Source organism: Pecten maximus, chromosome 5, assembly GCF_902652985.1.
Source record: "Pecten maximus chromosome 5, xPecMax1.1, whole genome shotgun sequence".
In the NCBI taxonomy this organism is placed as follows: domain Eukaryota; kingdom Metazoa; phylum Mollusca; class Bivalvia; order Pectinida; family Pectinidae; genus Pecten; species Pecten maximus.
Genome location: NC_047019.1, coordinates 30957440 through 30980805, shown reverse-complemented (window position 1 = coordinate 30980805; position 23366 = coordinate 30957440). Strand labels below are relative to the sequence as shown.

The following is a 23366-nucleotide window of genomic DNA, read 5'->3' as shown; positions in this document are numbered from 1 at the left end:
AACGACTATCCATTAGCTCCTGGGCGAATTACAGTTACAGAAGACATGCTTTCTCCGTATGCTAAGGATCTATGGAAAGACCTTCATCCTAGCCAAGTAGAGGCTCTTCATTTGCCAGCAACAGAAAAGTTGGTTCCCAATTTGAACAACAAAGAGAAATATGTACTTCATTACAGAAATCTCAAGCAATACATCTCACTGGGTATGAAATTGACTAAAAACCACAGAGTATTGACTTTCAAGCAAGGACCTTGGCTGAAGAAATACATTGATTTTAATACGGAACGACGCAAAAGTTCGCGAAATGACTTCGAAAAGGACTTCTACAAACTGATGAACAACAGTGTGTTTGGAAAAACCATGGACAATTTAAGAAAACGGATGGATGTTAAGCTCGTGAACAGCAGAAAGAAGGCAATAAAGTTAGCAAGCAAACCGTCGTTTAATGCGTTTCGGATATTTAATGACAATCTCGTGGCCGTGCACATGCTCAAACAGAAACTCTACCTGAATAGGCCTATCTATGTTGGCTTTAGCATTTTAGACATGTCAAAAACCTTGATGTACGACTTTCACTACAATCACATGAAACAAAAGTACGGAGATAAAGCAACTCTTTTGTTTACGGACACCGACTCTTTGGCTTATATCATACAAACAGGAGATGTTTACGAAGACATGCTTCAGGATCACCACCTGTTCGATACATCAGACTACAGAAAAGATCATTGGCTCTATAGTTTGACAAATAAGAAGGTCCTTGGGAAAATGAAGGATGAAACTCATGGAAATGCGATACATGCCTTTGTTGGATTGAAGGCTAAAATGTATGCATACATTTACAACAATGGCGAAGTTGAAAGGGACATAACAGAGGTTAAGAAGGCAAAGGGGATAAAAATGCATGTCATTGAAAACAATACCCGATACGAACAGTATAGGCAGTGTCTCCTCGAGAGGAAAATCCACATGTCACAGATGAACCAGATAAGAAGTTATAAGCATCAACTTTACAACATTAATATGAATAAGATTGGATTGTCACCATTTGACGATAAACGGTATCTGCTAGATGATGGGATTACTAGCTATGCATACGGCCATTGGAGGATACAAAATTAGGAGAGTGAAGACTCTCAATAGTGTAAATAAATCATATTGTCCATTTTAAAGTAGGTTCTATGTATAGACAGACACAAGATGGGTCCCTGACTTGTGTACTGTCTAATTGACAGGGATTATAAATATCGACTGTTACAATGTGTTGAGGTGTTTTTTTTTACCCATAATGCACTGCCCAATAGAGTATAAATAGACCTAAAGTCTAAAAGTTTGTCATTTCATACCTGGACACTGAGGGGTAAACATGAATAAAGTTCAATGCTGTGACTGCCGAAGATGGTTTTCCAGAATGGATGTAATGAAAAGACATCAGAGAAACATACATGGTTATCTAACAACACCACCACAAAAAGACAGCCAGCCGCCGCCGCCGCCGCCGCCGCCGCCGCCGCTGCAGGAGAGTAGTAATGTGTATTCGCCGCCGCCGCCGCCGCCGCAAGAAGGCAGTCATGCGTATCCACTGTCGCATCAGGGCAGTCATGCGTATCCACCGCCGCCGCCGCAGAAGTCATCCTATATAGACGTTATGAAGCAGTCTGTATATGATGTATTACCCCAGCAGCAGCAGAATTTCGTTTTCATACATCCCTTTACTGCAAACGTATCGGGGCCCACTTCTTGTGGGAAGACTTACTTTGTCAAGTTACTGCTACAAAACTGCTTGACCAAAATAAAACCAGCTCCACAACGAATTATATGGCTGTACAAACGATGGCAACCTCTCTACGACGTTATCAAAGCAACCGTAATACCTAAGGTGGAATTCATCAAGGGAATACCGCTGGATTTAGACCAGGATTCCTTCTTAAATCCTCGAATAAGGAACCTCGTCATCCTAGACGATCTGATGTCGACCGCAAGCAAGGACCCTCGTATTAACGAATTATTTACGGAGGGAAGCCACCACAGAAATTTGTCTGTTATTGCCATCAATCAGAATCTCTACTACAATAAAGACCCCACACAGCGGAGAAATTGTCACTATTTGATATTGTTCAATAACCCTATCGATAAACAACAGATCATGACTTTAGCCAGACAGATGTACCCCGAAAATGATCAACACCTGATGAGATACTTCAAAGATGCAACGCAAAAGCCATATGGATATCTTCTCGTCGATTTGAAACCATCAACATCTGAGTCATTACGCATGCGCAGTGACATCTTGTCTGAGCAGTCTATAAAAGGACAGAGAGATCAAACTAATGTTCATTTTGAGGCTGACACTCAAACCGAGCAGACGTATTCCCAGCAGCAGCAGCAGCAGCAGCAGCAGCAGCAGCAACAACAACAACAACAACAACAACAACAGCAGCAGCAGAAACAGCAAACTCTAGACGATACACAGCTTCAACAGGAAGATATGGCTGCCTGTGACGATTGTGGTATCATGTTCCAAGACATGCACGATTTACAGAGACACTTGAAAACCTGGTGTCCAGAAAATGATTCTAGGAAAAGGAAACGAGAATCAATAGAGGAAGAAGATGGACCGCAGCCAAAAAGGTGGATCTCATATGAAGAGTCCGATGAGGAAAGTGGTGAAAGTGAAGAAAATGAAGTTTTCAATTCATTAATGAATGAGTCAAGGTCTTCAAATGAGGTTAAATGGAATAAAAAGTATGATAAATACGTAAACGAGGGCATGTCTGATGACGAAGCACAGACGAAAGCGAACGAGAAGATGGAATCTGAAGACATGGAGAAATTTTACCAAAATTATAAAGCCATTATCCAGTACATTCTTCAACTGAGAAATGGTATGATCCACGGAAAGATCATGGATGATGTAACAGAATTCATAGACGATGGATATGGAGATAGTAAAGCGATCAAGATGGCACTTAAAAAGAATCGACATGTTTTAGAAGAGTTGTGGGATGATGAATCTGAAGATGAAGAATCAGAAGATGACTCCGAAGATGATGAATCGGACGATGACACCGAAGCAGATCAAAACTGATATAAATAATGTATTTTGTTCAAAGCTTCATTCCAACGTGTCGTACTCGACGAGGAAAGATGTCTTCATGGGAGGATTATCTAAGAGATATTTATTATGACCCTGCAAAGGCGGGAAGTTTCTCGGGGCCCGACAAATTGTATAGATATGTACGGAAAGACGGAAAATACGTCGTCAGCAAATATAAAATAAGAAAATGGTTACAACGCCAAGAGCCATACAGTCTTCAGAGATCCCTACGACGTCCATTCAAGCGAAACAAAATCATAGTGACGGGTATCGACGACCAATGGTCGGCTGATCTCATGGACATGGTCAAATTCAAGAGTGAAAACGATGGTTATTCCTATGTACTCGTTGTCATAGATGTCTTCTCTAAATATTTGTGGATGAGACCTCTAAAAGACAAGAAAGGTGCGTCTGTAGCAAAAGCACTACAGGACAATTTATACGAGGGGAGACAGCCGGACCGGATACGTACCGATAAGGCCCAAGAATTTAGATCGAAAGCGGTGAATACACTCCTGGATGGATATGGCATACAGCATTTATATGCCCAAAACGAAACCAAAGCAGCCGTAGCCGAGCGTGTAATCAAGACCATAAAATCCAGACTGTACAGATATTTCACGCACAGAAGAAACTACGATTACGTTAAGAAATTACAAACATTTGCCAATAGCTACAATCGAACGTATCACCGAACGATCGGTATGCCCCCCACAAATGTGTCTAAAGATAAGGAGACGTCTATCTGGTGGAGAATGTATTGGCCTAAAAACCAACCAATCTTGCGAAAAACAAAGAAGGTCCGTAAACCTTTCAAGTTCAAAGTTGGAGATAAAGTAAGATTGTCCCATTTGAGAAACCTTTTCTCCCGAGAATATGACCAAAAATGGACGGGGGAGATATTCACCATTTCTCAAAAGATACTTCGTGGAGGCTTACCGGTGTATAGAGTCAAAGACTATGATGGAGACGAGATCAAAGGAACGTTCTACCAGTCCGAGCTACAGAAAATAGATGTTAGGAACGATGATATGTGGAAGTTGGAGACCATTCTGAAAACCAGAGGAAAAGGTCGAAACAAACAATACTACGTGAAATGGCTACACTGGCCGAAGAAATTTAACTCCTGGATTCACGCGTCTGATGTAACCGATTTATAGGAGAGTGAACTATCCTAGAAAGGTCTAATATCAAGACCCTTTGTTATGGGAAAGAGCGTACATATATACAGATCGCTCAAGTACTATAGCATGGGTGATAGATGGCTCTCATTTAGATGTAAATATTCATTTGTCAATGATAGAGTAGGTATTATTTGTAAGGGTGGATGTGGGATGGCTCTCCGACCTACATTCATTCCATCGCGACGGGGAAAATAAAATGCAGTACATAAAATAGCTTGTTATCTTATATATTGTTCTAGAAAGACCTGTAAGTTATATCTGATTGTGATGCAATCCCTCGAAATAGATTGGAAAATCCAAACACGTCATCAACATGACAACATCGGTACCCCCCCCCCCCCCCCCCCCCCCTAACGAAGGGGGTGACTGACCCTTTGTTACATCATCGGTACCCCCCCCCCCCCCCCCCCCCCCGAGGGGTGTGACCTCTTTTATAGTGCACCGGATAACCCTCTGTGACGTCATCGGTACCCCCCTGTCGAAGGGGGGTGCAACTGGGGGGTGGTAAGGATTATATAGGGGAGAGGGGTGGCCCAGAACCGGTACTTTTGTACTACTCTTTGCCAAGACAAGAGATTAGTGTGATCGCTCGATAGTTATTGAGATTTTTAGGGTCACCCTTCTTTTTGTATAAAGGTTTAACTACTCCAATGGTCCATGCTTCTGGTACACATTCTGAGTTTAAAATAACATTAAAAAGTTTAATATATACAGACCGAGGTGTGTATGTTTTATATACTCATTGATAATATTATCAAAACCTGGTGTCTTATTACTAGGAAGGTTACAATTACCTGTCTAATTTCATTTTCAGTCACTTCACTATTCAGTATAAAATCAAACTCATTTTCGTATATCTGGAATGATAACTTCATCCTCGTCATCCTCAGAGCTGCTTAATTTTTTGAAATCCAAAGATATAGCGGTATTGCCATTTCTATTATTACTTTTATTGAATGAATTAAGATGTTTGGTTTGGTTTGGTTTGGTTTATTTTGTTTAACGTCCTATTAACAGCTAAGGTCATTTAAGGACGGCCTCCCGTGCGTGTGACATGCATGCGTGTGGTGAGTGGGTATGTGTTTTGGGAGGCTGCGGTATGTTCGTGTTAAGTCTCCTTGTGATAGGCCGGAACTTTTGCCGATTTATAGTGCTACCTCACTGAAGCATACTGCCGAAGACACCCAGCAGCACACCCCACCCGGTCACATTATACTGACAACGGGCGAACCAGTCGTCCCACTCCAAATATGCTGAGCGCTAAGCAGGAGTAGCAACTACCATTTTTAAAGACTCTGGTATGTTTCGGCTAGGGGACAGAACCCAAAGCCTTCCTCACAGGGGCGAACGCTCAACTAAAGGCCAAAAGTGAGGCATTGTCGAGGGAGACATTAGGAAGAAGAAAGTTGTTAAGAAAGAAAAGATAATATCCCAAATTTAGTCGCCTCTTACGATCATGCAATGGGAGCAGCAGGTACAATTCTTACGCCCTACCTGCAGGGAATGAATTAAGATGTTCCAGAATTCTTTAGGATTAGATTTTGACATAGTTCGTATGTGATTTTCAATGTTAAATTTAGATACGTTATAACTCTTCCTTACTTTTTTGATATTCTCATATATTCCCTTTTTTATTTTTTTCATATTTCGTCTATTGAGATCAGTTTTGTGACTTGCGTATATACTTTTCGTATCATAGAAGGCCCGCCTTTTGGTGAGACACTCAGCTGTAAACCATGGTTTGTTATAATATACATTATTTATATTTTGTATGCCAGTGTGATTTATTTTGTATCCAAAAATGTCTGTTACTGCCGCTTTTGAATACTAGTAGATTAGATATTTGGTTAGCTACCTCATTCACTTCAGATTTACTATCAAAACTAACAAAAGCCTTTTCCGACAAAATATAATCATTTATAGAATTGAGTTGATCAGGAGAAAAATTATGTACTTTATGAATAAATTCATTTTTCTTGCCGTTCTTTTACCCGATATATTGACCTTGACCTTGGTCAGAACTAGCCCGAGTTTCCTCTGGCCCTGACACCATGTCTGGTGTAGGTGGTGTCTCAGGGCCAGAGGAAACTCGGGCTAGGTCAGAACATGTTCACAATTGGCAAATGTATTTTAGTCAACCCTCAAACACTTTTTAGAACATCTGATAAATATAATACAGAATTTTCAGAATTTACAATTCTTTGACAGCCAGCTCTCAATATAAAACAATAGTACCATAGGGCCTGTATCGCTCACCTGGATATTTCAGTAAGTATGGCAACATACATTTCAAATATTTTCCTACTTTTGAATCGACTCTCTCAACAACTGTTCAAACTACAGGTTGACTAAATCCTGATGTTCTTGAATAAAGAAAGGGGGATTTTAAAGTTGCTTGTTTGTTTTTGCTTTTTTTGCTATATTTCCTTTATTTGGCCCCTTTTCGCCCGCCCCAAGGGTGTTACATCCTTAATCTATGCAACATAAAGCATTGTCAAATAATTTTCCAGACCAAAATTCATCAAAATCCATTTAGTTTTGCAGGACAATTAGCATTTTAAAAAGATGTACCCTTCGGACCAGGTGGGCTAAAAAAATGTTAGTAATAATATTATTACAAACGGCAATAACTCTGCCAGTTACAGATGAGTAATTCCCATTTTGAAACTCGTCCAAGATCTTGTCAATATATGGCTACATGCAAAGTTTCATAAAACCTTGTTGATATTTACTCCAGTTATCATGTTCACAAGGTCTAATAATATTATGCACATGGCAATAACTCTGTATGTTACTGTCAAATAATTTCCAATTTCGAACTCGTCCGAGATCCTGTCAATATATGGCTGCATACAAAGTTTCATCAAATTTGTTGAAGGACGGTCTAATTTGTTGACGAACGGACGGACGGATTGCGGATGCCACGGTATGTCATAGGTTAGCTAACACGTTTATCATGTAAATCAGTATTAACAAAACCCTGTGAATAACAATACAAGTACGCGGTCTCTTCTTTCTTAACGCCTTTCTTCCTAATGTCTCCCTTGCCAATGCCTCACTTTTGACCATTAGTTGAACGTTCGCCAATGTGAGGAAGGCTTTGGGTTATGTCCCCTGGCCGAGACATACCAGTGTCTTTAAAATGGTAGTTGCTACTCCCGTTTGGCGCTCAGCATATAACATAAAGAGTGGGATGACTGGTTCGCCCGTTGTCAGTATAATGTGACCGGGTGGGGTGTCCTGCTGGGTGTCATCGGCAGTATGCTTCAGTAAGGTAGCACTATAAATCGACAAAAGATCCGAACTATCACAAGGAGACTTAACACAAACATACCGCAGCCTCCAAAAACACAAATACGCACTCACAACACGCATGCATGTCGCACGCACGGGAGGCCGTCCTTAAATGACCTATTAAAGTTGTTGATAGGACGTTATAAACAAATAAAACCAATCCAAACCAAACTATTACACAACAGTATGATTGGCCGTTTTCTCAGTATAATTCTAAGTCTTTATTATAGCAATATAATATTATCGTCGACATTTAGAAATATTTAATCAAAATAGATGTACATGTGATTGCCCCGACTATGGTGGTGGTAAGTAATTAAGATGTTCTGGCGTTCTAGTGCTATCAATTCTTTCTCTACTCTCAGGCACTCGGTAGAGGAAGTCAAAAAGAAAAGACACAACTTTCACATGAAAGGAAAGATTGAGCTGTCCGATCACAGGGGACTGACAACAATCACAATAGATCACCATCTTAATATTGCCGGTTCCCGATGCATCAATGGTCTGTTCTCATACTAGTTATCGTTCCTTACACAAGGGGGCTGTTTGATTCGTGTATCTGAAATTAAATTCGTGTCTGTGGTGCCGCCGTCACATTACCAGCAATTAAATTAATCTGATGTCATATCTCATATGAAATTTTGAATCTAAGTGATTCCCTCCCCCTGTCAGTTGGGGTCCCTCATGGATCAATATTGGGACCATTGCCGTTTATTTTGTATATAAACGCCCCTCCCCCCACCCCATAGTTACTAATCAGAGTGATATGTATATTCATGCAGATGATCCTGCAACTCAGACCCTTGTAAAATGATGATGTAAATAACAAGAGGGCTATGGCGCTTAACGGTCATCTGACAGTATTGAATCATTATATATAGAAAGCAAAGTCACAAAAAACGTTTCCCTTTAGTGGCCCCACCACTTAGTCTCCATGGGTCACACCAGCCTCATTTATATATGATTTGTCTACTCTACAGATGTTTCACAACAAATTTGGTTGTAATCCACTCAAAGATTAAGAAAGAGTAGGGGTTTATAGGGCAAAAAAATTCAGCATATTGCATTTTGGGACCAATCTGAAAACAACATGGCCGACAGGCAGTCATCTTGTATTTTGACAATTTAAGTTTGCTGAGGCTATTTCTGAAAAAAGTAGAAGGGATCTTTCTCAAATTTCATATGTAGGTTCCCCTTAGTCACTAGTTATGCATATTACATTTTGGGAATAATTGGAAAACAACATGGCTGACAGGCAGCCATTTTGGATCTTGACAATAAAAGTTTATTACCACTATTTCTCAGGAAGTACTGAAGGATTTTTTTTAAATTTCATATGCAGGTTTACTTTGGGCCATAGTTGCGTACATTTAATTTTGCGACCGATCGGAAAACAACATGGCCGACAGGTGGCAACACTTTAACCCTTTATTATCTTCGGACCTTATAAAGTTAGAGCAATTTTAGTCCTGACATTGCTGAAATATCTGGGCACATTGTATGATTTTGTATAGAATCCCACATCAGTGTCAATGTGTTATAGGGAATTTAATAATAAACAAATTCAAATACATGTACTTAGTTTGCAGGGGCATAGCTTCCGATACGCGGATATTTTGATAGTTATGGTGTTTTAATTTTAGAATATCGAGTACTGAGAAAGTAAACATGTAGACAAAATTTGAAAATGAAGAAAGCAGCAGGTACTAGCCAAAAGATAGATAAGTTTTTTAAACCTAGTCAATGAAATATTCCTAGTGTTTCTGATGCAGCGTGATCATCATATGTCGGAGCCTGTAAGTGTTTTGGAGATAACTCTTCAAGCCTAGTCCGACATTACCAGAATACCCAGACATAGCGAGATTGGGGAAAGAAGCACTGTGTAATGACTCCATTAAGTTGTCACTGTTGACAAACACATGGAGATATGTGGACGATTTCACTTCCCCTTCCATGTAATAAAGTTTAGATGATAAGTTAACAAACATGATGATGTAATAAATTGATAACTTAAGTTACATTACTTCCCTTGTAATTCTGGGATAATTATTAATGTTATTGATCGATATCTCTTAACTAATGTGTAATTGTTCAGGTGTGTTCGAATGGGATTTTTATCATGTGAATGTAATTGTTAAGTAATATCTCTTATTTGTATATTTTATGGACTTCGCTAGATTATGTCCCATGAAACAGAGATAGTTACAAGCAGCAATTAACCACTTCATGATGCATGCTAGGAGTCAATAATTGAAATTATAGCCCCATATTCACTACCAAGTCATGACTCTATCTGAGAAAATCTGTACTGACTAATATACAGTTAATTGATTAAAAACATGTCAAAAAACAATATTCAAACATGAACATCTATCTTTATAAAATCCCTGAGCAAATAAATATGCAAACATATCACAACAAAAGTCTGGCAGAACACAATTTCACTCTTGGTGAAGTTTTAATTGTGACCGTAGGGAGACGACTACAACAGCTACTGCAGCCATCACTGACCCTATGAGGGAAGGACCAGATGAGCTGACTTCCAAAGCCATACCAGATAGGAGAGGGGACAACATGCGTGCTACAGACATGACTGTATCCCCCAGACCCATAACAGCCCCTACACCTCCAGTACCAGCTCTGGACGCCAGCAGACTGGCACTAGCCACTCGTAGATTTGTTGTCACAAAACTAAGCAATGCCAGCACTACGACATACATCCAGAAGTCCACGACTAACGTTAAAGCTACTAACGTGACAAATAACCCATATAACATGTGTTTATACAGTTGGTAGTTGTCTTTGTAGTGACTAGCTATCCACCCCGACACAAAGCCACACAGGGCCGATACTACAGCCGTATAGGAGGTCAGGTAGCTCATGTCTTGTTTTGTTGTCCCAAACCTGTCCCTGAAAATCATATCCGAGTTACTGCGGAATAGCATCACAGAAAATCCAGCAAAGAAATTCACCAGGAAAATATCCCAAAGGTCTATCCAGTTTAGATGTTTAAATGACATCATAACATTTGTCAGACTGTTGTGGTGCAAAGACTTCTTCTTGGTGGGACCAATTGATGGTAAAACAAACCACATCAGTACTGAAACCAAAATAAAATCATTGTTTAAAGCCTGATACCCAAAACAGGTCAAACCAATTCAGACTATGTGATATGCATTGAGTGGCAATAAAGATGTTAAGCTTCTTAATTTGTTTTTTGTTATGACATAAATTTGTCATGTCAACATCTGCCATGAAAAACCTAAATAACAGTTTTTTTAACTATGTAGTTGTATGAAAATGAAGCTAATTTTATATAAAAAAAATCATTGTATCTTAACTGTAAAGACTTTGACCTTGACCTTTTGATAGTTGTTTCCTTGACAATATGTATGAAGATCTACCGGTAGTCTTATGTATTGCCATAGGAAATATTTTACAAGAGAAATTTTACCAAAAATGTACAGACCATAGTGGGAAAAAAAACTTCATGGACCGTGTAGGCAGCTACACACATTTCAATTATTTTTTGTTCAAAATGTATAAATGCACGATGCTTAAGTAAACTGAAGGAACATTTTGGGTAAACTAATGATGATTTCAATTAAGGAATGTATGTGACATCTGTTGATGTTAAACCCTAATTTAGTGAATTACTACCAGTGGAGTATCATAACCAACCAAATTAAAGACTTGTACCAGCATTCAGAGTAAATACAGAGCCACAGAGACAGCTGACTGTGTAGAATCCTCCTTCGTGTTTGATGATGGTGCTACTGACTAGTGGCCCGAGGATGAAGCCAATACTGGACACCGAGTTAAACCTCCCGTATACTCGGCAGCGCTGGTCCTCTGGTGTGATGTCAGACAGCATCGACCGTGATATACTCTGACTTTGTTTAAACATACCTGTATGACACAAAACCAAAGAACAATAAATGTTTGAGCTATCTATGATCCCGATGAACAATAATTGGTCCCTGTATTAATTCTATCAGAATGAATAGTAGTAGGTTTTATATGAAGTATATATTATGAACAGCCTTGTATTGAAATACATTGTATATGGACAGTGTGAACTGAGATGGTGGTGTGCAACCTGTGAAATAAGTGCAGGTGCAGTTGTCACCCTTTTTTCGGTTGCAAGTTGTGAATACATATATGGATATGTGGATGTTCACTTGTGTAGGCACTTCATGTTGGGTATGTTCAGGGTAGTGTTGACATTCACTTTTCAGTATTAATGACATTAACTGGGCCATTCTGGGTCAAAAGAATGTGTCAAAGGAATGTGTCCAGCTCCCATGCTGCTGTCAACAATAACTGATCTAGGGGCTGATGAAATGAAAATCATTACTTGGTTAAGAAGTGGTCAAAGTGGAAAAATTAGAATAAAGGCGTCATAAGCACAAATTAATTTTAATGTACAAAATTATAAATCACATGATCCCTGATTATTTATTGAATTTCATCGAACCATATTTATAAATCATCAGCAAAATACTCATAACCTGCTTCATCATAGATTTTTAATATACCAAGATCAAAAATCAATATCTACAAGAGAAGTTTCTTTCCAAGTACTATGCAGGCATGGACTAATCTTGATCCTTCAAAAACAATCTTAATCAAACCTTAGCAAATCCTAATGATACTATATATGCTACTATTTAAAACTGCATTTTCATTTTAACATATTTTATTGTATAACATTTATACAAATGGGTTAGACAGCAGGCTTGGCCTATATAAGTCTTCCCCAATACAAACAGAACAATAGTAGAATTAAACTAAAACAATTGAAAGTGAAAAAGTATAAGAAATATGTGTATAAATTAAGTCAATGGAGATGAAATATCTATGGAGATGAATTTTTTTTTATGAATATATTGATTTTTATGGTCAAAGGGAGGTAATTATAAAAAGAACTAACAATTAGTGGAAAAGGGAGGTAATAAGGTTCTAGTATATCCTAACAAGAGATCCCAGAGGGATCTTGGCGCCCACCATTGAATGTTCTTCATAGGTTCCATGTCAGATTGATCTTTTCTCTACTTTTCTCTTCTTCTAAGTCTTACTAATCTGTGTAAACTCAGAAGAAACCTCTAGTACTTTTCAAACAAGGGAAACCTATATATAAAATTTAAGATTTAGGCACCTAGGGGAACCTATATATATGGAATTTGAGAAAGATTCCTTCAGTGCTTTCTGAGAAATAGAGATAACAAACTTCAATTGTCAAAATCCAAGATGGCTGCTTGTCGGCCATGTTGTTTTCCGATTGGTCTCAAAATGCAATATGCATAACTAGGCACCTGGGGGAACCTACATATGAAATTTCAGGAAGATCCCTTCATTAGTTTCTTAGTAATAGTGATAACCAGTTTCAATTTTCGAAATCCAAGATGGCTGCCTGTCGGCCATGTTGTTTTCTAATTGGTCTCAAAATGCAATATGCATAACTAGGCACCAATGGGGAACCTACATATGAAATTGGAGAAAGATCCAATCAGAACTTTCTCAGAAATAGCGATAACAAACTTCTATGGTCAAAATCCAAGATGGCTGCCTGTCAGCCATGTTGTTTTCCGATCAGTCCCAAAATGCGATATGCATTACTAGGCACCAAGGGGAACCTACATATGAAATTTGAGAAAGATCCCTTCAGTACTTTCTCAGAAATGGCAATAACAAACTTTAATGGTCAAAATCCAAGATGGCTGCCTGTCGGCCATGTTGTTTTCCGATTGGTCTCAAAATGAAATATGCATAACTAGGCACCAAGGGGAACCTACATAACAAATATGAAAAAGATCCCTTAAGTACTTTCACAGAAATAGCGATAACAAACTTCAATTGTCAAAATCCAAGATGGCTGCCTGTCGGCCATGTTGTTTTCAGATCGGTCTCAAAATGCAATATGCATAACTAGGCACCAAGGGGAACCTACATATGAAATTTGAGAAAGATCCCTTCTGTGCTTTTTGAGAAATAGCGATAACAATCTTCAATTGTCAAAATCCAAGATGGCTGCCTGTCGGCCATGTTGTTTTCCGATTGGTGTCAAAATGCAATATGCATAACTAGGCACCAAGGGGAACCTACATATGAAATTTGATGATGGTGGGATTAAAACTGCATCCCTCGTAAATTAGATATTATCTTGTGTCAATTGATAAAGAAATAATGCAAGTACACTTGAACCATCATAAATCTAAAGATCACTTATCCCATATCCAGTTTGTACCTGTGGTTCACATATTGAAAATAATGATCATTACTTTTTTACTTGTCCTAATTTCTCTAATTCTAGGTATTTAATTAATGAAATTTATAATTTATAACCGTATTGGTAATTCTAATGCAATCCTATGAACTTCAGGTGATATCAAATTTATCTTAACTAATGTACAATTTTATATAAATAGTACAAAAAGATTTCAGTAATTATGTTGAATGTTTAGTATAGTCTGTGTGGTACCTTTTGGAGAGGACTCATATAGGCTTGCCTGTTGTCCAATCCATTTGTTTTATAACAATGAAGTTTAAATGAAATCTAGGGGTTAGACACTGGGTTTATTTTACATTCTTGGTCATAGGAATGTCTCAAGCCCCTGTGTTCTCATCAATAATAAGTGATCTAGGGTCAGTCCCAGGGGTTAATTTTTCATTCTGGGTCATAGAACATGTCAAGCACCTGTGACTTAAACAGTGAAGCAGGATGAAAAGTGTTCAATTTCATTTTGTAGGATAATGAAACAAGAGATATCAACTAATATTAATGTATCAATCACTCTTGTTGGGGTCTTGATGTGGGAGGAAGTTTTTTTACCAAGTACAATATTAGTTTATATTTACCCTACCACTCAGAAAGTACCAAGTACAATATTAGTTTATATTTACCCTACCACTCAGAAAGTACCAAGTACAATATTAGTTTATATTTACCCTACCACTCAGAAAGTACCAAGTACAATATTAGTTTATATTTACCCTACCACTCAGAAAAACAGAAATCCTACCAGTACTTTACACATACCTGTGATGATCCGTGAGAAGATGAGTATCGTTAGTGTGTAGGAGAAGCCCATTGACAGGTAACCTACTGCTGACATGAGGAGACAAGGTACAAGGCAGGCTTTACGACCCATAACATCACTCCATCGTCCCTATGTACATAGATTGGAGTTTACCAATACAGTACACACACATTACTTAGGAAGCTTTCATATTTGCTCGTTAGTAAGTATCGTTTTGTGTATTGTGTTTTCCAGATAAATAGTTATCAATATTCTTTAATTAAATTTCAAGTAAAACAGAAATGTCTTGCGCAAGTCTGAAACACATCAAGCTAACACTTCTACTTCTACTAGGTCCCTGCATCATGTATTCACAGTATATTATATTGTTTCTACCATGCATCAAATCGGATGAGTAATTTATCTCCTTTTTTAAGAGCTCACAAGGAGGGACTTAAATTAACTTGGAAATTGTGTATTGCAAAAAGGTCACTTGAGACTTTCTCTCAAAATTGTGTCAACTTACACATAATTCTGTCAGAATGTTAGATCACAGAACACAAAAGTACTTACCACAGTGGGACTGGAGACGAGCTGCAAAGCGCCATACACAGACCCTATTTACGAAAATCATTATTTCTTACTAAAATGTTTAAAAACAATAATGATATCTTAATCTTGAATCCTAAGACAAAGTGTACAACATGCCATGTCTGGTTATAATCAAGACCAGAATAATATGGAATTTTACTTTTCTCTCTAGGTAATTCTATGGATCCTGGCATTAAATACACACTCTTTGACAGAATTGTAACAGGATATACAAATGTAAAGAAGTATGCTTCCAACCAGAATTTACTCCTAGCCATTCAGCCTATCACTACTGAGCTAAAGAAACATAAGCATAAAGCTAAAAGGCAAATATGATATCATATACATGTACTTCAGTCCATGAAAAGACATGCAAGTACAGCACAAATACATGTAACAACATTACTTCAGCTAGCCATAGGTCTCTGGCTAATCATTTTTGTCATGATAGCAACTAACTGTAACCCTGGTAAATACTAGCCACAATATCCCGCTCGCCTATAGAGATCTTCTTTTTAGCTCGATCGGTTGAGCGTAAGACTAGTAAGGCAGAGGTCCTGGGTTTGATCCCTAGCGGAGGCAGTGATTTAAATTTAATTAATCATGCGCTCTGTTACATTGGCGCCCATGTAGGGACTCGGGAATGATACTCATTGCTGCCTGCGAAGGCATCGCTGTTACCCCTCGAAAACTTGAGGACGAGTTCTTTCCTGGAGGGGGAGTATGTAACCCTAGTAAACACTAGCTGCAATACACCGCTCAGCTATAGCGATTTTCTCTTTAGCTTGATCAGTTGAGCCTAAGACTAGTAAGCCAGAAGTCCCGAGTTGGATCCCTAGCAGCGGCAGTGATTTAAATTAAATTAATCCTGCGCTGTCATATATAGAATATTCTCACCGTGTAATCCTGTAACATTGAGTAGTAACAACACTAAGTTATCACTGGTGACCTGATAAACATCAACGTACATTTACAAGTATAATGCCACTCTCCTTTTTCACTGTTTCGGGCCCATATCAATGGTTGTAAGAGTACTGTTAATGCACTAGCTTGAATCGAGTTACTCTTATAGTTGAAAGCATTTTTAGCATTTCTAGGATGAAGTCTCAGTTGACCTATTGCGATCACCTTTTGTCTGGCGGCATCCATGGTGCATCGTCCGTCGTCCGTTGTAAACCATTTACACTTTACAAATACCAACAGGCCCAGAGACCTAATATTGGGTCTGTCGCATGCTGGGATAAAGGGCTACCAAGTTTGTTCAAATGGATGACCTTGACCTTCATTCAAGGTCACAGGGTCAAATATGCTAAAATATTTAAAAGACTTCTCCTTGATAACCAAAAGGCCCAGAGACCAAATATTAGGTCTGTAGCATGCTGGGATTAACCTTCATTCAAGGTTATAGGGGGCAAATATGCCAAACTATATCAAAACTCAGGTGACCGTTAAGGCCCATGGGCCTCTTGGTCATTCAAATGTGTAAAATGCTTTATAAAACTCCACAACAGTTAGCGAATTGGAACCATGATCAAGGTACAGATCTAGACTCAATAAAATATTGGCTGTTTTAATAAACTGTAACAAAGATACACTGTACATACAATCATATATATCCATGTCTAATAGAAAAGTTTGTATTTCACTAAAATTGTATATGAATATGTTGCATGATTACCGACAAATCCTGCTGCTGTTGATGAAGCACCAAGTTCACGTGCGTGAGTTCCAATCTGTGACACTATCATGCTGACACCAAAGAGGTCCTATAAGAAATGAATTAATTTTAATACACCAGTTTATCTACAATGTATTCAACCTCAAAAGTTTGTTACAAATGATATCATATAAGAGATGAGATGGATCACATATAATGAGTTTCCTCTAGCCCTGATACCAGACTTGGGACATTCTGACAAATAGATGCCTACTCTAGATCAGCCTATAGAGTGTTTGCACACAGCAGGAATCTGGTAGCCATATTAGAAAATTTTGGAATGCGGCCAGTATTGCAATCCGATACCACAGTATAAATGAAAAGTAGTAAATTATAACATCTTTATTTGAACATAAATATTTGTATTTATAAAATATCATTGAAGAGAGCGGGAGAAATCAAGCTTTTCTAGAGAGTAATTTAACTTATTCTAATTTTGAATAAAAGATAATTTTGCAGAAGATTAATATCTATATTTAGTAAATATACAAAGATCTAGAGTGTAGTTATAACCCACAGTCATATTTGTGTAAATCTACACCCTGTGACGTCATGTATATCAGCTCACTCAGTATGTCCAAGTCTAGTGTCAAGGCCATAGGAAACTGGGGCTAGCTTGCATGCATACATTTGACAGTTTGACTATCTTATATATCATATCATTAGTAACGAACCCTGTGATTCAACAGTGTTTAAAAAAAATATTCAAGTTCTACAAGAATTTCAGCTGGATCAAAATGGTTTGTCTGTTTAGAACTATATTGGTATCTGACACTTGGGTGGCTCGGTAGCCGCGATCGCTAATGCACTGACAGTTGTAAGTACAGTCATGCATGAACTTCAGACCACTCTCCCCTAGAACGTAGGTTTCAAGCCATGCTGGCAACAGGGATGATGTCTGTTGGGTTCATTGTTTCCCCATCAATGGCACAGTGGTTTTCCCTGATGGGTTTTCTCCAACATTCAAAACAATATCTGTTCCCTCAGCAGCAATAAGAGCTTATATTGCTTGTTAACCAGGTAAACGACGATAAATAAAGGTTATTTTCATTATAACAGATACCACAACACCTGGGTTCATTAAAATGCGAGACATGATCCACAAACTAAAATGGGCAACACTACAAACATGTTTGTCTATACGTAAGAACCATTCTTTTGTACAAAATTCTACACCAAATCGTAGCCTTAATCCCAACATGAATACTCCCTCCTACAAACACCCAAATGAGACATGCACACCCTCATGCATACAAATATCCATTCTTTCCACAAACAGTAACATAATGGAATCTCTTCCGAAGAGCAGCATATCTATCCACAGCACTAGAGGACTTCAAGACACATATTTGGAGCCCTCATCACACACTAAAACACACTGGATTTTTTTTTACCTTTAATCTATACCCTGCACAAAAATTAAAAAACAAAATAAAAAAAAAAAACACTGTAAATAACCCGCTTTCATGCCTAACCCCACATGGTATAATCATCACTAATGATGGAGCCCCCGTAAACCAAAGAAGACCAGAATCATCCATTGACAGGTAAAGTCAGACGTTACGATCAGTATGGAAGTCAGGCTTCGATCATTGCGATAATATTATTGTATACAGTGTCTATAGTGATAAAGATCAATTAAAACTGACATCAACCATAACTTATTGAGAAAAATAGTATGTAATACAGACCAGAAACCCCGACACGTACAGTAACGTCGTTACGTCCATAGTGCTGTCTACTTTCTCTTTACCTTTTCTACTTCCGGTCTTACCATTTTAGCAAGAGTTGTCTACCTTCCATTGGTGTTGAACTCTCACCATACAAAGGGTTGTAGGCCTACCATTCAAAAAAAAACGTGGATTAGACCAAAACTTTATTCGAGATTACTTTACTCATTAATTTTTAACTGGTTTTATGCATGCTCGTTGTACGGTGAATCATCTCATTGAAATACGGTACATTGTATATCACATTTGTATTGATCCTGAGAGAAAAAAGACCTTTGACCGGGGTTGCCATAAAGATTTGAAGGCAAGTTACGAGGAAAGCTATGTACTGTACATGGTTAGATAAGTAGACAACAGAAAGTTTTCTTAAATAATTCTTATTATTTTTAATTAATAATAATGATATTACCGTCGATGTATTTGAATCAGCTGTTGGTGATTTTTATTAAAATCTTCTTCATCATGTCTAAAAATCATCGGAAAACGGATTTGACATATTTGTTAAGTCGAAAAACTGATTTTAATATATATATAAATCATTCATTTATATTACAGACTTCCTCCTTTAGGCAAGCTTTCTCTTGCAAATTTCTCCTTAATACCATCAACTATTTGAAGCTTGGGCTTATTAGATCCATCAATGTGGTCATCGCCCTCCTTTAATTTTTTTAAACACGCTTTCTCAACCCTAAAATATAAAACCATTCCTACCTATTTACTTCAGCATTGGAGAACAAAAGTTGAACATGTTGCATACTAAACAGACATATTTGCATATCCCTTAAATATGATCTTTATCGTGTATCTGCGGACATCCATGTGAGAATGCCTTTCACATTTTCTTTATGTGTCAGTTTTTTCAACAATGAAATTAGCATTATAAATGAGTTAGGAATTGAGTTAAACTTAGAACTACTTTTGTTTGTAATCCAGACTATTCTGTAAACCTTTACCACCATACCCTACTACACCATTGTGTTTAGATGTGTGCAGAGTTTCTTCAAATCCATCCGATTTTGTAAATGTTTTTATGTTGTATAATGGTACCTAACTTTTGCCCTAATCCCTCGTTCAAATTAATTTTGGCAATGAAGTATGTTTTAAGTAAGACACATTTCTTGGAACACATTTCTGAAATCAACCTTTTGGAAACATCATTTACTTAATCATAAATGAGAATTCAGATTCTTGCAATTTGTTCATTGTCATATTAAGATTTCAGATTGTTATGACATTGTCCATTGTTATATTAAGATTTCAGATTGTTATGATATTGTCCATTGTTATATTAAGATTCCAGATTGTTATGATATTGTCCATTGTTATATTAAGATTCCAGATTGTTTAACCATTGTCCATTGTCATATTGATATTTCAGATTGTTTAACCATTGTCCATTGTTATATTAAGATTTCAGATTGTTATGACATTGCCCATTGTTATATCGATATTTCAGATTGTTTAACCATTGTCTATTGTCATACATGTATTAAGATTTCAGATTGTTATGACATTGCCCATTGTTCATATTAAGATTTCAGGTTGTTATGACATTGTCCATTGTTATATCGATATTTCAGATTGTTATGACATTGTCATTGTTATATTGATATTCCAGATTGCTATGACGTTGTCCTTTGTTATTGGTATTTCAGATTGTTATGACACTGTCCATTGTCCCATTGAGATTTTAGATTTTGTAACCATTATCAATTGTTATGTTGAGATTTAAGGTTGTTATAGCATTGTCAATGATCATATTTATATTTCAGATTATTATGACATTGTCCATTGTCCTATTGAGATTTTAGACTGTTTTACCATTGGCAATTGTTGAGATTGAAGGCTGTTATAGCATTGTCCATTGTAATATTGAAATTTTAGATTGGTTTTACGTTGTTCATTTGTATTGATATTCGAGATTGTTGAGAAGTTGTCCATTCTTACGTAATTTTCTGAACGATAAAACGTTGTCAGTTTTTATTGATATTTCTGGACTATAAAACATTGTCCATTGTATTTTCGACAGTGCTGCTTGGTTCCCAGCCCCCTTCAATTTGTTACGACGTGATCTAACTTGCGAAATGTGTGATCTATGTGTCCTATCTGCACTAGACGTGTTGGTGCGACATCATTATAGTGTCAATGTCCTCTGAATGTGTAGCAATGGCCAGTGGCAGTAAAGCTAGTTACATATCGATTCTGAATGCTGCCGAGATTATAGTAAGATGTATCGCAGCATATTCTATGACATTTAAAGTCAATGATGCGGTATCAATTATTTAATACGGTCATTCTGACCATCGGCTATTTGACCATGTACGTGGTGATGACCTCTCTTTCCTGCTGCAATTAACGATGCCTACATCTTTCCATAGACGTGGAGAGCAAGAAATCAATATGTCTCCATAACCAGCTACATTAGTGTTCCTCCTAACGTTTTCAGTCCAGCGGAATAGCCAGTACAGCTGTCCTTTCTCATTATAGATAACAATGTATTCTAAAGGCGAGCTTGGCAGTATAAGTGGGTTTGCTTTCGAAGTTAATTTTCTAGGGAATTGTATGTCCTTTTCGCAATAACTTGAAAATCCAAAGAAACATAAAAATTGTAATCAGCACAGTGTCCTATATCCCCCTGTCAAACATCCCAGTCTAGTTGGCTTCAGCAGCAGGATTGCTACACGTGTCTGTAAAGACGGCGTGTGAGTTCTAACAGGAGCGGTATGTAATGTTATAACGGTACGTAAGATGGTGTTTTACATTGACTTTTCTGACCCTTGGTCTGCTGTTTGACCCATGTTTTACGCTCGACAATGTTCGAGGCGTGTCCATGTGTACCGACCCGTCACTAATCACGTGGAGCAGCAGGCGCCCGCCAGACCGCAATTACCACAGAAAACGGAGATGGTACATCGCGGATTGTGTAAGCTGTACAAACAGTTTTTTAAACAGGCATATTTCACGTTAGGATTTCAGACATCAGGGCCCAGTTGTTCAAAATGTGATTAGTCTAATCACATTTTAACAGCATTATTCAAATCCTGATATAATTTATGGTAGAATTAGCTTAACAAAACTTTATGAAATTCTCTAATTCTTAATTCTCTTCCAACTGGCATAATTTAAAGATGATATACTCACAGGTTTTGCAACAAATGAGAAATGAAATTTTAACTAATCAATTGATTAAGCTAAACACATTTTGAACAACTGAGCCCAGATGTTTCCAACAGTACTTGACATTGAATAGTATATCATGAATATAACTGATGTCTCGATACCTGTTATAATCCGTCACTTAAAACGACCGTCTTCTATTCGCTAAAATATTCTATGATTATGTGTTGTTTTCTAGGAACTGAACAAGCTAGTCAAGCTTCTTCCATAATTTGGTTATTCGACAATACTCACCTCTCCAAGATAGTCTGTAATGATAACAAGGACAGAAGACGGGTGTCGGATCACAATGACCAGGACAAAAAAAGGACAAAGAAGAGGACAAAGTCACAGAAGTGTCGGCTCACATTGAGGACGACAAAATCGGAAGTATGAGATCATATTGATGAGGACAAAGACAGAAAGATGAGACCACATTGGACAGAGAATTAGAAAGGGTCAAATCGTATTAAAGGCGGTAAAGACAGGGCTAAGGTGGGAGGTGAATCAAATCACATTGAAAATGACAAAGGAAGTAAAAGGGTCTAGATATTGGGGTGTACTACATGATATAGAATGTACACAGCATGGGGAAACAGAGGATTATGAACAATACACAGAGGGAAGTAAGATCAGCCCTTAGCAATGCTACCTTTTACCCATTGGTACATACTGTAAATCACTTATATTTCGCGTGGGAATTATTTTCGCGTTAATTCGCGAGGAGAGTCAAACATAGTATATACTATTTTGTCTTGAGTGTTTCATTTGTTAATGCTTATAATTCAGGTTGATTATTTGTCAGTCTCCCATAAGCTACAATGTATTGGACAGAAAATGTGTCTACTACAGAAACTGTTTATGCGGTGTCTGGTTATGACCATACCTTGTTCAGGCTAGAAAATGGAAAAACATAAGCGGGGCCACAAGCAGTAATTACTGCAATTATGCATGCATTTATCTTGAGCTCAACCTATTTGCTTTTCAAGTAAGTTTCATAATAACTGTGTTTAGATTTTTATACACATGAATGACGGACATCATCACAATGTCATCATCAGGCCCTGAATCCATGCAGAGGCGGAACAAGAATATGTCTAGTGAAGTTTGCTGCATGACGCAAGAGGTGACTAATTGTGGGACTTCCTGCAGAACCGGGATGTATTCTATAATGTCTTCGATACCTTGTATATAGGGACCTGGAAAAATGTTTGATCATAGGAGATGATAAAAAGTGGCCCCCTGCTGAGATTTTCTTTTGTGTCTTCTAATTAGAGGACATTGAAGAGAGAAACATAGATCTGCGGCACCCATTGAAACATTTTGGATGTTTGAATTGTGCTTTACTTCCTTTGTTCTTTCTTTCTTGTCTGCTTTTGTTACTGTTTCTTTGACCTCCAACCCCTGACCTTGGGCCAGTATATTAGCATTTCTTAGACCTTTGTCCTCATACAACCAAGGCTCTTAAGTAATGTGTTTCTTTAACCTCTGTCTCTATATGACCTTGGGCAGTTATATCAGTGTTCCGTTGACCTCCATCCTCATATGACCTTGGGCAGTTATATCAGTGTTCCGTTG

At 37.8% G+C, this 23366-nt stretch overlaps 2 protein-coding genes across 2 annotated transcripts; one reads left to right on the top strand and one right to left on the bottom strand.

Annotated features, from left to right (window-relative positions):
• The first annotated feature begins 1411 nt into the window (after window positions 1-1411).
• LOC117328408 lies at window positions 1412-3088 on the top strand. Its single transcript, XM_033885937.1, has 2 exons — window positions 1412-2332; window positions 2438-3088. Exons 1-2 carry the CDS (start codon window positions 1412-1414, stop codon window positions 3086-3088), a joined length of 1572 nt encoding a protein of 523 aa, XP_033741828.1.
• A 6846-nt stretch (window positions 3089-9934) lies between these two features.
• LOC117327780 (major facilitator superfamily domain-containing protein 9-like) lies at window positions 9935-18658 on the bottom strand. Its single transcript, XM_033884954.1, has 6 exons — window positions 18594-18658; window positions 16864-16951; window positions 15168-15211; window positions 14615-14744; window positions 11275-11484; window positions 9935-10675 (listed from the first exon to the last, which is right to left on the bottom strand). Exons 1-6 carry the CDS (start codon window positions 18630-18632, stop codon window positions 10017-10019), a joined length of 1170 nt encoding a protein of 389 aa, XP_033740845.1. The 5' UTR covers window positions 18633-18658; the 3' UTR covers window positions 9935-10016.
• Between the last annotated feature and the right edge of the window lie 4708 nt (window positions 18659-23366).